Source organism: Mustela nigripes, chromosome X (genome assembly GCF_022355385.1).
Source record: "Mustela nigripes isolate SB6536 chromosome X, MUSNIG.SB6536, whole genome shotgun sequence".
NCBI lineage: Eukaryota > Metazoa > Chordata > Mammalia > Carnivora > Mustelidae > Mustela > Mustela nigripes.
Window position 1 is genome coordinate 82,242,809 of NC_081575.1, and position 14,762 is coordinate 82,257,570.

At 50.8% G+C, this 14,762-nt stretch overlaps 1 protein-coding gene across 8 annotated transcripts; it reads right to left on the reverse strand.

Annotated features, from left to right (window-relative positions):
- Positions 1-4,572: 4,572 nt before the first annotated feature.
- Positions 4,573-13,799, reverse strand: FTSJ1 (FtsJ RNA 2'-O-methyltransferase 1). Of its 8 annotated transcripts, none has more exons than XM_059385331.1 (13): positions 13,515-13,797; positions 11,797-11,941; positions 11,460-11,529; positions 11,270-11,360; positions 10,855-10,933; positions 9,138-9,190; positions 8,999-9,052; positions 8,810-8,912; positions 8,615-8,698; positions 7,846-7,943; positions 7,562-7,759; positions 7,302-7,343; positions 4,573-4,663 (listed from the first exon to the last, which is right to left on the reverse strand). In XM_059385331.1, the coding sequence occupies exons 1-12, from the start codon at positions 13,650-13,652 to the stop codon at positions 7,311-7,313; spliced, it is 1,146 nt and encodes a 381-aa protein (XP_059241314.1). In that variant the 5' UTR covers positions 13,653-13,797; the 3' UTR covers positions 4,573-4,663; positions 7,302-7,310. The 8 variants fall into 8 exon arrangements, with proteins under 8 accessions (XP_059241314.1, XP_059241313.1, XP_059241317.1 ...); XM_059385330.1 differs by having other exon boundaries at positions 7,846-7,949; XM_059385334.1 differs by having other exon boundaries at positions 7,846-7,949; positions 11,797-11,955.
- Between the last annotated feature and the right edge of the window lie 963 nt (positions 13,800-14,762).

The window sequence follows — 14,762 nt, forward strand, 5'->3', positions numbered from 1 at the left end:
TGCAAAGCCTTACTGGACCAGGCCCTTGTCACCTCTCCGACTTCACCTCCTGCCAAAGGCCCCCTCATTCATTCTGCCCCCACCACACTGGTCTCCTCACTGTCCCACCTCAGGGCCTTTGCACTGGCTTTTCCCTTTGTCTGGATCACTCTTCCTCCAGCCATAATTCCTTCTGGGGTTACACTGGTCTGTGTATGGATCCTCCCAGGGTCACACAGTCTGGGGTGTGGACCCTCCTGGGATCAAACAGTTGGGGATGTAGACATTCAAGAAGTCATTAGATTTGGGTGGAAGTAATCCCGAGGACTTACTGATTGGGGGTGGGCCTTCGAGGATCCCAGAGACGAGTTTTGGACACCTCTGGGGTCACACAGTAGGATGTGGAGTTTTTAGGGCTCACGTAGACTGGGGTGTGGACATGGTTGTGGTCACATGGAAGGAGGTGTGGCCAGTCTGAAGTATCGTGGACTGACATGTGTTCTCTTAGAGTTGTATGGATGGTATGTGAACACTTTTGGTGTCACACAGTCTGGTGTATAGACAACACTGGGGTCACACAGACTGGAGTTTGGACACTTTTTGGATCACCTCGTCTGGGATATGGACACTCCTGGGGCCCCACGAACTGTGACCTGGTACCTTCTGGTTTTGCACAGGCTCCACTTTGGACAGTCTCAGTCACAGATTCTGGGGTCTGGACATGCCTGGGGTCACAGACTAGGCCAAGACCATTGGTGAAGATGCACGGGGAAGTAGATGCTGGTCAAATGGCTGTGGCACGGATACTCCTGGATCATCACGGGCCCCCATGGACACCCACATCGTCGACCAGCTTGCGGTGTGGACTCTGCTGGGATCACACCAACCAGGGCAGAGATGCCTCTCGAGACACAGAGATGTTGGGGGTGGGCGGCCCCGTGTTCACCCTCCTCTGGTCACACTGAATGGGAGCTCGTCTCCCCTGTGGCTGCCAATACTGGGGTATGGAGGTTTCTTTGGTCACACAGACTGAGCCGTTGACACTTGCGGACTCATGCTGACTGTGGGGACGCTCCTGGGGTCCCGTGGGCTGGGCCGTGGAGGTTTCCTGTAGTCAGACACTGGGATGTGGATGCAGCCAGGACTCATCTGCGGCCTAGAGACAAGGAAGAGAATGTGTTTGTACTGGAGTGTAGACACTCCCTTGCTCACATTGTCGGGGGTGTAGACACTCCTGGAATCCTACAGACTGGAGTTTGGCTACCCCTAGGGTCACACAGACTGGGAAATGGACCCTCCCATGGCCACTCAGGCAATAGAGTGAATAAACATGAGGCCACAGAGACTGAGGTGTGGAAACTCCCTGAGAGTTGCAGACCGGGCAGTGACTCCCCAGTGGTCAGAGCTCAGGGCATGGAGACTTCTTTGCTCATACAGCCTAGGGTGTAAAAACCCTGGGAATCACATAGCTAAGGGCATGCCACCCTGGGGACACAAAGACTGGGTGGTGGCTTCTCTTGTGGTCACACAGAAAGTTGATCATCCTGGGATTGCACAAACGAGCTATTGTGTGGAGACTTCTGGAGAAACAGGCTGGCTGTGGGCCCTCCTGGGGTTACACAGACTGGGGTGTGGACGCTTCCGGCATTTCAAGGTCTGAGGAATGATCACTCGTAGGGGACACTGAGTGGGGGAGGTGGAAAGCCAATGGTGACAGACTGGGGCGTGAACAGTTCTGCACTAACACAGATGAGGGGTATGTTCCCGAGGATAGACACGGGGGGTCTGGAGATTCCTGGGGTCACACAGAGTGGGGGGACACTCCTGTAGTGACAAAGGCTGACATGTGGCCATTGGTGAGGCCGCAGGAGTGTGGGCACTGCCTCAGGCTAACATTCTCGGTGGTGGGCACTTCCTGTGGTCAAACAGGCTAGAGTTTTCACGACTCTGTGGTGACAAGCTTTGCGGTCTAGACACTTAGAGGCTCACAGAGACTGTTTTTGAACACTCCAGGTGTCACACAGACTGGAGTGCATATACTCCTGTGGTGATGTGAACTGTGTTGTAGACACCACCTGGGGTGACCAGGACTGAGGTGTGATAACCCCTGAGATCACACAGACGGGTGAAGGGACACCCATTGTTGTCATGCAGTCTAAGGAACTGACAAACCAGTGGTCAAATTGAAACGGACGTGTATGCTTTAGGGACAACACAGCCTGGGTTATGGAAAAGCCTCGAGTCACAGCCTGGAAAATAAACTGCCATCACAGACTGGTGTGGAAGTGCTCAGATTAAGGTAAATGCTCAGCTGGGGACACATGGTTCGGGGAATGCATGCCTCTGTGGACACACTGACATTGGTGTGGAAAATTCTGGGGTCATCTAGAGTGGTACGGATGCTCCTGGAGTTGCAAGACTAGGGTATCCACACTCGGGGCCAGACAGGGTGCTCCTGACATCAGAGATTGAGCCTGGGTTAGGCTGGTCCTTCCTGGGCCACACATTTGGGGGTGTGGACATCACTGGGTCACACGGTCTGGGGATTGGGCACCTACCTGCTCCCCTCACAGGAACTTTTGTGTATGTCGGATATCATACACACCCTACTGATGGGGGTGGGCACAGTTAGGGACACGAAGCCTGAGATGCGGATTCTTTTTTTTTTTTTTTTTTAAAGATTTTATTTATTTATTTGACAGAGAGAAATCACAAGTAGATGGAGAGGCAGGCTGAAAGAGAGAGAGGAAGAAGCAGGCTCCCTGCCCAGCAGAGAGCCCAGCAGAGAGCCTGATGCGGGACTCGATCCTGGGACCCTGGGATCATGACCTGAGCCGAAGGCAGCGGCTTAACCCACTGAGCCACCCAGGCGCCCCATGAGATGCGGATTCTTGCTGGGTCCCAAAGCCTGGTGTGTTTATACTCCTGGAAAATTAGGTGGCTATTCCTAGGGCCTCAGACTGTAGGGTGGACAGCTCGAATTCGCATGGTGATGGGTGTGGCTACCCTCGTGGTCACATAGGCCTTTGTGGGGATCCTCCCATCATATATTTCTGAGGTTGCACTGTTTGGGCGAGAAGACTCTTGGTTTAACGTTTTGTAGTGTACAACCCCCAGCGCCGGGCATCATAGACTCAGTACGGACACTTCTAGGTTCACAGGGTTAGATGCAGAAACATCTAGGGTCACCAGCTGGGATGTGAGTGGTCCTGAGGTCACTGAACGGAGATGTAGACAGAGAAAGTGTTTCTAAAGATACAGGAGGGACACCTGGGTGGCTCAGTCGGTTAAGTTTCTGTCTGCCTTTGGCTCAGGTCATGATCCCAAGGTCCTGGGATGGAGCCCTGCATTGGGCTCCCTGCTCAGCATGGAGCCTGCTTCTCCGCCTGCCGCTCCTCTCCTCGTGCTCTCTCAAAGTGAATAAATAAAATCTTTAATTAAAAAAAGGTGCAAAGGGGCGCCTGGGTGGCCCCGTGGATTAAAGCCTCTGCCTTCGGCTCAGGTCATGGTCCCAGGACCCTGGGATCGAGTCCTGCATCAGGCTCTCTGCTTGACAGGGAGCCTGCTTCCTCCCCTCTCTCTGCCTATCTCCTCTGCCTACTTGTAATCTCTGTCAAATAAATAAATAAAAATCTCCTAAAAAATGAAAAAAGGGTACAAATATCGAGTTATAAATAAGTTCAGGGTTGTAATGTACTGCATAGTGACTATGATGATCAATATTGTATATTTGAAAGGTTCTAAGAGAGTAGATCTTGGGGCGCCTAGGTGGCTCAGTCAGTTGGGTGTCTGTCTTCGGCTTGGGTCACAGTCTCCGGGTCTCAAGATTGAGCCCTGCATTGGGCTCCCAGCTCAGCAGGGAGTCTGCTTCTTCCTCTGTCCCTCCCCACACCCCTAACCCCCTACTCTTGCTCTCTCAAATGGATAAAATCTTAAAGAGAGATCTTAAAAGTTCCCATAACAAGAAAAAAGTTGTAACTGGGGTGATATATGTTAAGTAAATTTACTATAATCATTCTGCAATAGGTATATATTGAATTAGGTCATATACTTTTAAATTTATATAAAGTTAAAGGTCTTATGTTAGTGACAAATACTATATATATTAAAGTGAACCAACACTGGGATAGAGTAATATATGGACTTCTTTATTAGTACATCCAATTATAAGGTCTTCCATAATTCAAAGTAGTGACAAATGTGAACAGCATTTCAAGATCGGTGGGAGGCTAACGGGCACTGCCTTTACTACTGAGATTTGTTGCCAGCATTCGTATTGGGGGGTAATGCTAAATTTCAGTTCTACCAGTGAAATTTCAGTTCTCTTAGTGAAAACAAAGATGTAATATTTCCCTCCATCAGGTTCACAGATACCCCTGATTTCTATCCAGGTTAAGAACTCCTGTTTTGGGGGTAAACTCTGGACATAATCAGGACACCTCTGGAAAGACAGAGAGAGGAGGCAAGGCCTCGCTCAAAAATCCCCTCTTGCAGTGTAGACAGGCATTCTGTGCTGTTGCTTTCCTTGCCGTGCTCCTGGTGGTTGCTGCACCACTCGGGGCCTGGGTGTTCAGGACCCGGGTGTTCAGGACCCGCTGATGAGACAGCTGAAAACCAGTTCACCAACGCAGGTTCTCATTTTCCTGATAGCAAACAGCTTCTGAGATATATGACTGCCAGCTACCTAAAATCAAGGACAAGAAAGGTTTTTATTTTTATTTTATTTTTTAAGTTTTTTTAAAGATTTTATTTGACAGAGATCACAAGTAGGCAGAGGGGCAGGCAGAGAGAGAGGGGGAGAAGCAGGCTCCCCGCTGAGCAGAGAACCTGATGCGGGGTTCAATCCCAGGACCCTGAGATCATAACCTGAGCCAAAGGCAGAGGCTTTAACCCATTGAGCCACCCAGGTGCCCCAGGAAGGTTTTTTAAAAAAACATTTTCCCACTTTCTTCTACTGTGATCACTGTTCGCTCAGGTACTGACATTTTTTTTTTTAAAGATTTATTTATTTGTTTATTTGACAGAGAGAGAGATCACAAGTAGGCAGAGAGGCAGGCAGAGAGAGAGAGGAAGGGAAGCAGGTTCCTGCTGAGCAGAGAGCCCGACGTGGGACTTGATCCCAGGACCCTGAGATCATGACCTGAGCCAAAGGCAGCGGCTTAACCCACTGAGCCACCCAGGCGCCCAGGTACTGACATTTTTAAAAAAAATATTTTATTTAAGAGAAAAAGAGAGTGTGAGCGAGCCAGCACAAGCAGGGGGAGTAGCAGAGGCAGAGAAAGAAGCGGGCTCCCCACTGAGCAGGGAGCCTGATGTGGGGCTCCATCCCAGGACCCCGGGGTCATGACCAGAGCTGAAGGCAGGCACTTAACCGACTGAGCCACCCACGCGCCCCAGTACTTAATAACACTTTTGTGACTTTTCTCCCCTACTTCTATTGTGAACTGTAACATACGGAAAAACACACAATACTTACATGTTTTATTTATGTTAAGGAGTGACAAGGTGTTATTTTTTAACAACTGTAGGATGTTCATTCTCATTGCTGTGTAATTCTCCATTAAATCCTGGTATATTCGAATATACCAGGAGTTAGTGATCCATTCTGCAGTGAACTGATGTGTGGGCTCTAGCCAGTCTAGGGTACAAACAGTGCCGTGGAGGAATTCTAGTACATATTTCTTAGGAGCAGAACTGGCATGTGTGCAGCTTTACACAATGCCTACCAATTTCCCACAGTGGTCACACCAGTTTCTGCAGCCATCAGTGTACAGTAGGGTTCCTATTGCTGTACACCCTGCCGGACACGTATACTGCCCATCATCTTAGTGTCAGCCTGCATTTCCCTGAGAAACAGCTTTTCATGTGCCTGGTAGCCATTCTCTTATTTTCTTTTCTCTACTGATTTATAGAAGCTTTTTAATATCAAGGATACTATATATAGGGACTGCAAATAATCTTTTCCCATCGAGATTTGCCGTTTCATTTTTTAAAGTGGTATCGTTTTTACTTCTTTTTTTTAAATGGAGGACTTGGTTTAAAAACCTTGGTAAGCCATTGTCAGAAAGGGACCACCTTCTCTGATGTGACTTCCTGAGGATGAAAAGTCCTTCAGCACAGACAGGTTGAGCCTCTCTACTCTAGGCAAACTGGCCCCTCACAGCCCCCTCACACACCACGCATGGTTCTGCCTCAGGGGCTTTGCATTTGCTATTCCCTCTGCATGCAATGCTCTTCCGCTAGCTGAACACATGCATGTCCTCCCTCATCTCCTTCACGTCTTTGCTCAAACATTACCTCAGTAAGCCATTCCTTGAGAACCCTTTTGAAAACTGCAACTTGCTGCCTCTGGAATTCCTGATTCTCTTACCCCATTTTAAAAAAGATTTTATTATTTATTTATTTATTTATTTGACAGAGAGTGAGCGAGCGAGCGAGCACAAGAAGGGGGAGCAGCAGGCAGAGGGAGAGAGAGAAGCAGGCTCCAAGCTGAGCAAGGTGGGACTCGATCCCAGGACCCTGGGATCATGACCTGAGCCGAAGGCAGCGGCTTAACCAACTGAGCCACCTAGGCATCCCTCTCTTTTCCCTATTTTATTAAAAAAATGTTCATATCCCTCATTACCTTTATATATATATATATACAGATATATATATCTGTATATATATATATATACAGATGTATATCTGTATATACATACAATGTGTTATAATCCAAGCTATACAGGTGAAATGCAAGCTATAATGTGTATATGTGTGTGGTCTATCTGTGGATGCTGTGTGTAGAAACTCCTGCATCCACAAGCTGTTTGTTTCTTACCTCTTTCTCAGCCTAGAAAGGGCCAGGATATTTGCCTGCTTTGCTCCCTGCTCTATCTCCCAACCTAGAACAATGCCCAGCACACAGTACGTGCTTAATAAATGTTTACTGAGGGGCGCCTGGGTGGCTCAGTGAGTTAAAGCCTCTGCCTTCAGCTCAGGTCATGATTCTAGGGTCCTGGGATCGGGTCCAATATCAGGCTCTCTGCTCAGTGGGAAGCCTGCTTCCTCCTCTCTCTCTCTGCCTGCCTCTCTGCTTACTTGTGATCTCTCATTGTCAAATAAATAAATGAAATCATAAAAAAACCCACAAATGTTTATTACTGAGTGCCTCAATACGTAAAATGCTTCAAGTAGGTCCTGGCACATGACATCAGGTACTTAGTATTGGTTGGCTGACTGAAATCCTATCAGTTGATGTAAAAATTTCAAAGGTGGAATTTTTCTGAGCTTTTCCTTAAAGGTGCTCTTTACTCAAACTGTTAGATAAAAAGGCAATTTACCTGAACGTATCAAGGTGAACAATTCATGTCATTGTCTTCCACCTACCCAAGAAAAAGAAAAATGACTCAGATACTTGCCGAAGCTTTTCCATTCATTATACTTGGTCTTACCCATTGATTTTTATAGCTACTGGGAGGCAGAGAGGAGTGTCTGGGCCCCAGAAACCTTGTGATTTGGGGGCAGAAAGAGGTGCACTGAGAGGGGTTCAGGTGGGCTCCAAGAGAAGGCCCCATGGGCCCTGGGCCACATGTTTCCAGACCTCAGAAGCCAGCAGGGTGCGGCGTTGTGGAAGAGGCAGGGGCTGGGACAACGTGTCCACTGTGCTGATGGGGCAGTCCTGGGGACGGATCTCCTTGGCCAGCCGCCCTTTCTTCTTTAATGTGCAGGCCTCCTGGTATGGTGGCGAGATGGGGGGCTGCGTGGGTGGCGTATACTTGTACTCTGAGCCGTCCTCTAGCTGCAGCGACACATGGTGGGGTGACAGTGAAGACCTGGGAACCTGAAACAGCCCCCCCATCTACCTACTGTTGGCTGGGCACTCACGTCCAGTGGGTAACTGCGGTCTGAATCATAGGCGCTCAGGTCCCCACAGGTCACAAATGGCACAATGATGCGAGTGGGACCATCCAATTGGTTGAAATCTGGATCTGACCAGCAGGGAGAAATTAGACAGGACAGGGTGGGATGCCTGGGACCAGTCAGGACTCCTTCTACAGCAAAGGTATGGAGTCTTCCCTACATATCTACCAGCTCCTCCACTGAAATCCTTCATTTGGTGCAGGTCATCTCCTGAGGAAGGCCCTCCACGACCATCTATTCTAGAACATTCCACTCCCCTGCTTTTCTCACACGGCACCTTATGTTCACCTGTCATTCTATCATATGCTGCCTGAACCCTGTCTCACTCAAGCGTGTTCACCTTAAGAGCAGGCTCTGTGCCTTTTCCCACGAGGGACAAGGCTAAAGACTCTCTTGGGGCAAAATTCCCACGTAGGGGTGGAGTATCCACCTGGGGGCATGACTGAGTCTTCCTAGGCTAGAATCTTCGGTGGAATCTCCCCAGGGGCAGGACTCAGGATTTGAGAGTAACCATTAGAGGACCTAGTGGACCGGGATGAAGCTCTTCCTGGGAGGAAACGTCCATTCGGGCCAGAATCTCCACCAGAAGGCGGGGCTGAGAATCATTTTGGGAAGAGACGTTCCATAAAGGGTAAGTTTCTACCAAGGGGTGGGGCCGAGGGCCCTCTGGAGACATACATTCCAGAAGGGTGCAAAGCCTCCCAGGGGAGGGGCTCAGGGCCCTGGCTCTCACCGTAAGAGTGATCCAGCAGGGGTTTGGTCAGGTCCGGAAGGAAGCCTTCAGGGGGGTCATAACCCTGACAGACAGCGAAGGCCTCTGTGGGGGGAAGGTGGAGTGAGGGGCGACTACTATCTCTGCCCGGCACGGGATGCGTCCGTGCGTCCGTGAGATTCGCACTCGCCAGCCTGGCCCTTCTGCCCCACTGACCTATGCTGGAGTTGCGGCTGCTCCTGGGCTTGGCACAGAGCACGCTGGAGAAGAAGACACGCAGCTGGCTATAGATCAGGGTGACATCCCGGCCCCGGAAGATCTATAGGGCGAGGAGACATAGATGAAAGCAGGTGAGCGGCCCTGGAGGACCCTTCTTTACCCCTTGCCAGGTTTTCCAAGGCTTACCTTGGCTACAAAGCAGCCTCCTGGCTTCAAGACGTGTGTAGCAATGTTGAGAGCCTGTGGGCAGGACAAATGGCTAAGGCTGAGATGGAGACAGGCACGAGGGGTCCAAACTGAGGCAGGGTCAGCCAAGGTTACTCACGGCTAGGAGGAGCTGGGCCTGCATATACTCATCAACATCATGGAGGCCAGTTACTGCGGCAAGAGGAACAGCATTAGGGGGGCCATCCGAGGCTGGCTATCTCCTTGTCCCAGACAGGTCGGGATGGTACAAACATTTCTCGGGCTCTCTGACTACTAAGGTTCTGTGTGCAAATTACTATCCACCAGCTGGAGGCATGTTCTGGGCTCCTAATCCTCAGGCACTCAGTTTAATTTTCAAAACAACCTTACACACAAGCATCATTATCATCATTTCTTACCTCCAGCCCAGACTGCTCCTCCGAGCACCTGACTCACAGATCAGACCCTGGCATCTCAGACTCGACGTGTTCAAGACCAGACTCCTGACCCTCCTGCTCAAACCTCTCTCCTTACACCATCTTCCCCATCCCATCTGATCCTTCCAGCTGTTCCAGCCAAAAATCTTCATACTGTTGACATCCTCCATCCTCTCCTCACATTCACGTTCAAGCATTATTAAGTTCTGTCTTTGCAAAAGACCTCCTGGATCCATCCTCTTTCCTCATCTTCGCCACTGCCACTCCAGACATCACTTGCCCAGGCTACTGCTATGGGCTCCTCTCCCTGCCCACCATGCCTCACACAGCTCACAGCAGCCAGAGGGATACGGTCACAAGCTGAGTCAGGCATGGCCCTCCTCTGCTCACAATCCTCTCGTGGTTTTCTCTGAGCTCTCATCTCAAGGAAAAAAGCCACAGTGCTCACCGTGGCCCATAAGGACCCACATAAGGATCAGAACCCACCCCTCCCCACTGGCCAGCTTTCTGACCTCCCCTCTACCACTCTCCTCCTCATTCACTCTGCTCTAACCACAGCAATATCCTCGCGGTTCCTCACACATGCTGAACACCCTCCCACCTCAGGGCCTTTGCACTGGCTGGTCCCTTGACCTGGACTCTGTTCTCCAGATACGTCCCTGGCCTACACCCTCACCTCTTTCAGATCTTTATGCTAAACTCATGGGGGCCTTCCCGTCCACTTTACTTAAAATTCCAACAGGTACTCCCTGTCTCCTTCTCCTTTCCATTGATTTTCCTCATGGTACCTATCATCTCTTCACATACTATGTGACTCCATCGTTTGTTTCTTTTCCCTCTGCATCTACTAGAACGTCAGGTCTATGAGGTCAGATTAGTAGAATTTTATTCATAAGTGTTTTCCCAACATGTAGAACAGTGCCTGACACACAACAGGTGCTCAATAAATGTGCTCCGAGTGAACAGCTAACTGAAAAATATGAGCAGCACCACAGAAACGGACAGTTGCAGATGAGAGATGAGCAACAGGAAGGGCAGATAACAGCCAAAACCAAAATGGTAGGCTCTGGAGATGGAGGAGACAGAAGCAGAGACCAGGAAGTGGGGGTAGAAAGAAAATGCTAGATGTGGGGGACAGCTGAGAACAGAGGGAGGCAGGGAGTAGCTGAAGTGGTGAAAGAAACCAATAGAAGGTGCCTGGGTGGCGAAGTCGGTTCAGTGGCCGACTCTTGATTTCGGCTCGGGTCATGATCTCAGGGTCATGAGATCTGGGCATGGAGCCTGCTTAAGATTTTCCCTTTCCCTCTGCCCCCACCTCTCTAAAAAGAAAGAAGGAAAGAAAGATGCCAACAGATGTGGGAGCCACAGAGAAGGACACACATCGGGCTCCCGCCTGGCCTCCCGACCCCTGCTATTTACCATCAGGAGCCCCGTCGCACACCACTAGATCCGCTGGGCAGCCCTCAAAGTGCTGGATGATCTCCTTGGCAGTGGACAACTACGGAAGAGAGGGAAGATGAGTGGTCCCAGGCCCCCCGTCTGCAGCCCTCTAACCCCACCTGCCCACGGCCCTAGCCAGCAACCCTGGGTCAGCCAAACCCTCAGGCTCTGCCGCTCTCAGACCAGGCTCCATCTCTGGGGACCCAGTCACACCATTTCTGGCGGTCTCTGAGATGATGACCAGCTGGCTGTTTCTCCACTGTTACATTTTCTCAGGTTCTCTAGGTTACTCTCTCTTTCTCCTTCTGTCTTTTCTCTTCCACTCTCTGTAGCTGCCAGCTTTGGAGGTGCTCTCGCCCAGGAGGCACCCCAATACCCCCAGCCATGCTCTTACCTGGGTGATGTCCCCTTGGATCTGTAACACACCTGGTAATGGAGCCATAGCCTGAAGGTCCACAGCCACCACATGGCCGGAACCCTGGCCCCTGTGGACAACATGGCCCACGTCAGCCCAGTTGTCACTCCTGGCTCATCCCTGACCTGGCCTGCCCTCCTGGCTGCCCCATATGGGACCCCACACTCACCCGATTTTTTGGCTCAGCACCTGGCTCCAGCTGCCCGGGGCTGCACACAGGTCAACTGCCCGTGTCACGCCTGAGCACACAGAGGAAGGTGTAGTGGTCAGTTGCACCCACCTCTCAACCCCGAGCCCTGCAAAGTTCACCCCTCTCCAGTCAGGGGATCATCCACATCTATCTGTGTCTCACTCCTTTCAAGTTACCTGCCCCTGTTCTGCCTGGCCCCTGCCCCACAGACCCTCCAAGTCGGCCCACCTACCACAGGAAGCTCTGCCAACATGGCCCACTTGTCTCTTCCCTTTGCCCACCCCATGCCCCAGGGACTCGCCCACCAGGTGGGGACCTTGGAAAAGGTGGAATTCCTCGTCAAGTTGTAACAGCTTGAAGGCGCTGCGGGCACGCCAGCCATTCTCCTTGGCCAGGCGGTAGTAGACATCCCGCTTGTCCTTCGATGTCCGTCCCATCTCACACGCGGTTTGCCCAGGGACCTGCCAACAGGAAGCTGATGCTGCCGTGTATCAGAAACTGGGTGAGTGGGACTACCACCTACGACTGCAGGGCGGTGAGAACCATACAAACCCCTCAGGACCCTCATGACAGCTCACTCAGCATATGGGGAAAGTGGAGCCCAGTCCCTGACCCCACTGACCTCACAAGGCTGGAGGGACTCCATCACTGAGCTCTGAGGCTTCACTGCTCACCCCATAGATACCCAATGCCAACACTTACAGAGGGCTCATTACTGCCCCTGTGGACCTCCTGCTGCTGCCACCCATAAAGCCCCATGACACTCACTTTGAATGCTTCTCCACCCACCTCACCCCCATTAACCTCTCACTGACCATCTCCCCAGCTGTCTTCACAGCCCCTATATTCATACACCCCTATTGGCCTTGCTCTAACCGCCATTATCCTAATGCTACCTCATGGTACTCCTCACCCCGTTAATCTCTCCCCTCCCTGTTCCCCATTAATAAATGATTAGGCCCCCAGTAACTTCTTTCTTACCACATCCTTACCAATCCCCATCAATGTGTAGAGGATCATGGCTTATTAGCTCCCCATTAAGCTCTCAATTACTGTGATTTATCAGCTCCCATTAACTCAGCCCTCCAACTGACCCCTTACTGATCTCACCATTAGCCCCCTGTAACCCCTTTGTTACCACGCGTTAATCCCTGATGATCACACATCAGTTCTCCATTCTCCCTCAGTGCCCACCTTGCCCCCTCAATAATCACCTGCTGATCACACCGGCAGCTTACATTACCCTCTCTTTGCTCACTCTGTTCCCATTAATTCCTCAATTATCATGCCATAATCCCCCAAACCGTATGACTACAACACACCTACCTCTCATTCACTCTTCTTTGATTACTTCTCCCCTTAGTTCCTTTGATTATGACTCCCACTGGCCTCATTACTCCCTCCATAGCGTCACCATCATCCTTTCAATTACTGTTGTCCTGCTGCTCTTCGTTAACTTGTTTAATATCATACCTCTGCAGTCCCCCAGGGATCACACCCCCCCCCCGCCTCTCATTACCTTCTTTCTAGTTGCCCACTCTACCACCCCTTCATTCATCAATGAACACACCTCTGGCCGCCAGGAACATGTTGACTAAAACACTCATATTAGCTCCCATCGATTCCCCGATGCCCAGGTAATCGGGCATATCGGGAGTTCCCCAATAGAACGCCCATCAGACCTCCAGTACTTTCATGCGACCCACCCCCTGTTAATGAACAGCCCCCTGGCCACGCTCCTGGCCTCACATCATTACCTCAAAGCCCCTGTCCCCACTGGGACCACCAGACCCCATTCAAGGAGGCTCCATCGATATCTGGACCCCTGCACCGCTCCCCCAACCCAGTCCACCGCGCACAGCTGTTCCCTTCCACACAAACCTTGGGTCTGGAGCCGAAACGGCACCAGACGCCCAGACTGCGAGGCTGCAGCACGGAAGGTGAACTTCCCTCCTTCCCTCGCCGGCGGGACAGCGCAAGGCGTGCCTCAACCGTCTCGGCCTAGACCCGCGTCCTCCGCGCCCCAGAGCCTACCTCAGCTTTCGGAATAGGGAGAAGGGGCACGAAGAGACCGGTCCGTGAGCAGCCCGAGACTCGGCGAGAGCGCAGACCCGCCAGAAACTGTAAGGCTTCAGTTTGTGTTCTCAATCTGTCCGAAAGCCTGTCGCGCATGCCTACGGACTCCCGCGGCGTGGTGAGCCTGTCATCGTGGAGCACTAAGTCTCCGGCACCGCGCGGACCCGACCTGAACGTACAACGTGAGTTGCCGTCATCTTGTGTCGACGCAGCTCGGCTCGCGGACTGCCGTCCCCAGCATGCAACGGGGCCGACCAGAGCTGCCGAAGTCGCGCCGTGTGAGGCTGAAACGTCGCGAGGCGTCAGAACCCACTCTTCTTTTGTTCCAAGGTGTGGGCCGGCGTGTTCACTGGGGACTACATTTCCCAAGACGCAACGGATACAGACGAACCCATTCATTTTAGGCGTGCCGCGAAGTCAAATTACAGCTAGGGTCGGAAACGTGAGAGTTAGGAAAGTACGTTAATTAAGTGCGCTAGAGCACGGAAGCTGGTCTGTGGCAAGATTCATATCGACTTCAGCCAACTGATAGCGTTGCTTGAGTTGTACCCTTTCAGAACTTCAGTTTCTCTCTCTGAAAAATGGGGATTAAAAAGTAGTATAGCTTCACGGAGTTACTGAGAGGATTTGAATAGGTGTAATTCAGCACAGTGTCTGTCCTTTTGTAATTCTGTGTTCTTCAAACATTTTTAACTTCGACTCACTAAATAGACTGCATCGCGACCCGGTGCACAAGTAAATACATAATGGAAACATTCATTAAAGCGTTTACCATGCACCAAGCACCTGTTCTAACAACCGGTTCTTTGGGCGGGGGGTGTGGGTAGGAAGCCCTGATTTGTCACATTTGCCAGTTTTCCGTAGTTTCTATACCATCATCTTGTCAGATTTTAAATTACCAATGTGTAGTCACAGAACACAGAGTTTAGGAAGAGATGCAGTAGTGCGCCATTATGCAATATTTCTATCATACCATTCAAGGGGGTAAATGACCTCAAGAGCATAGAGAATAGCGAAATGTAGTAAAGTAATCAGGAAGTGACGAGATGTGAGTATCGCCTTTTAAGTAATCTAATTTATTTAATTGTAAGTTTATATTATTTCATTTTAAATAATAGCTGTGCAACAGCTGGTTTGCAAAATTCCTGAAAATTGAACAAGCAGTCTGCAAACCTGTGTGAGGCTCCAGTGCACTGCTGGATTCTT

Coding starts and splice junctions, on each gene's coding strand:
- FTSJ1 (XM_059385330.1), bottom strand. CDS start 13,652: ATGCGCGACAGGCTTTCGGACAGATTGAGAACACAAACTGAAGCCTTA. Junction 11,530..11,796: donor GGAATTCCACCTTTTCCAAG/GTCCCCACCTGG, acceptor CTGTGTGCTCAG/GCGTGACACGGGCAGTTGAC. Junction 7,760..7,845: donor ACCGCAGTTACCCACTGGAC/GTGAGTGCCCAG, acceptor GTGTCGCTGCAG/CTAGAGGACGGCTCAGAGTA.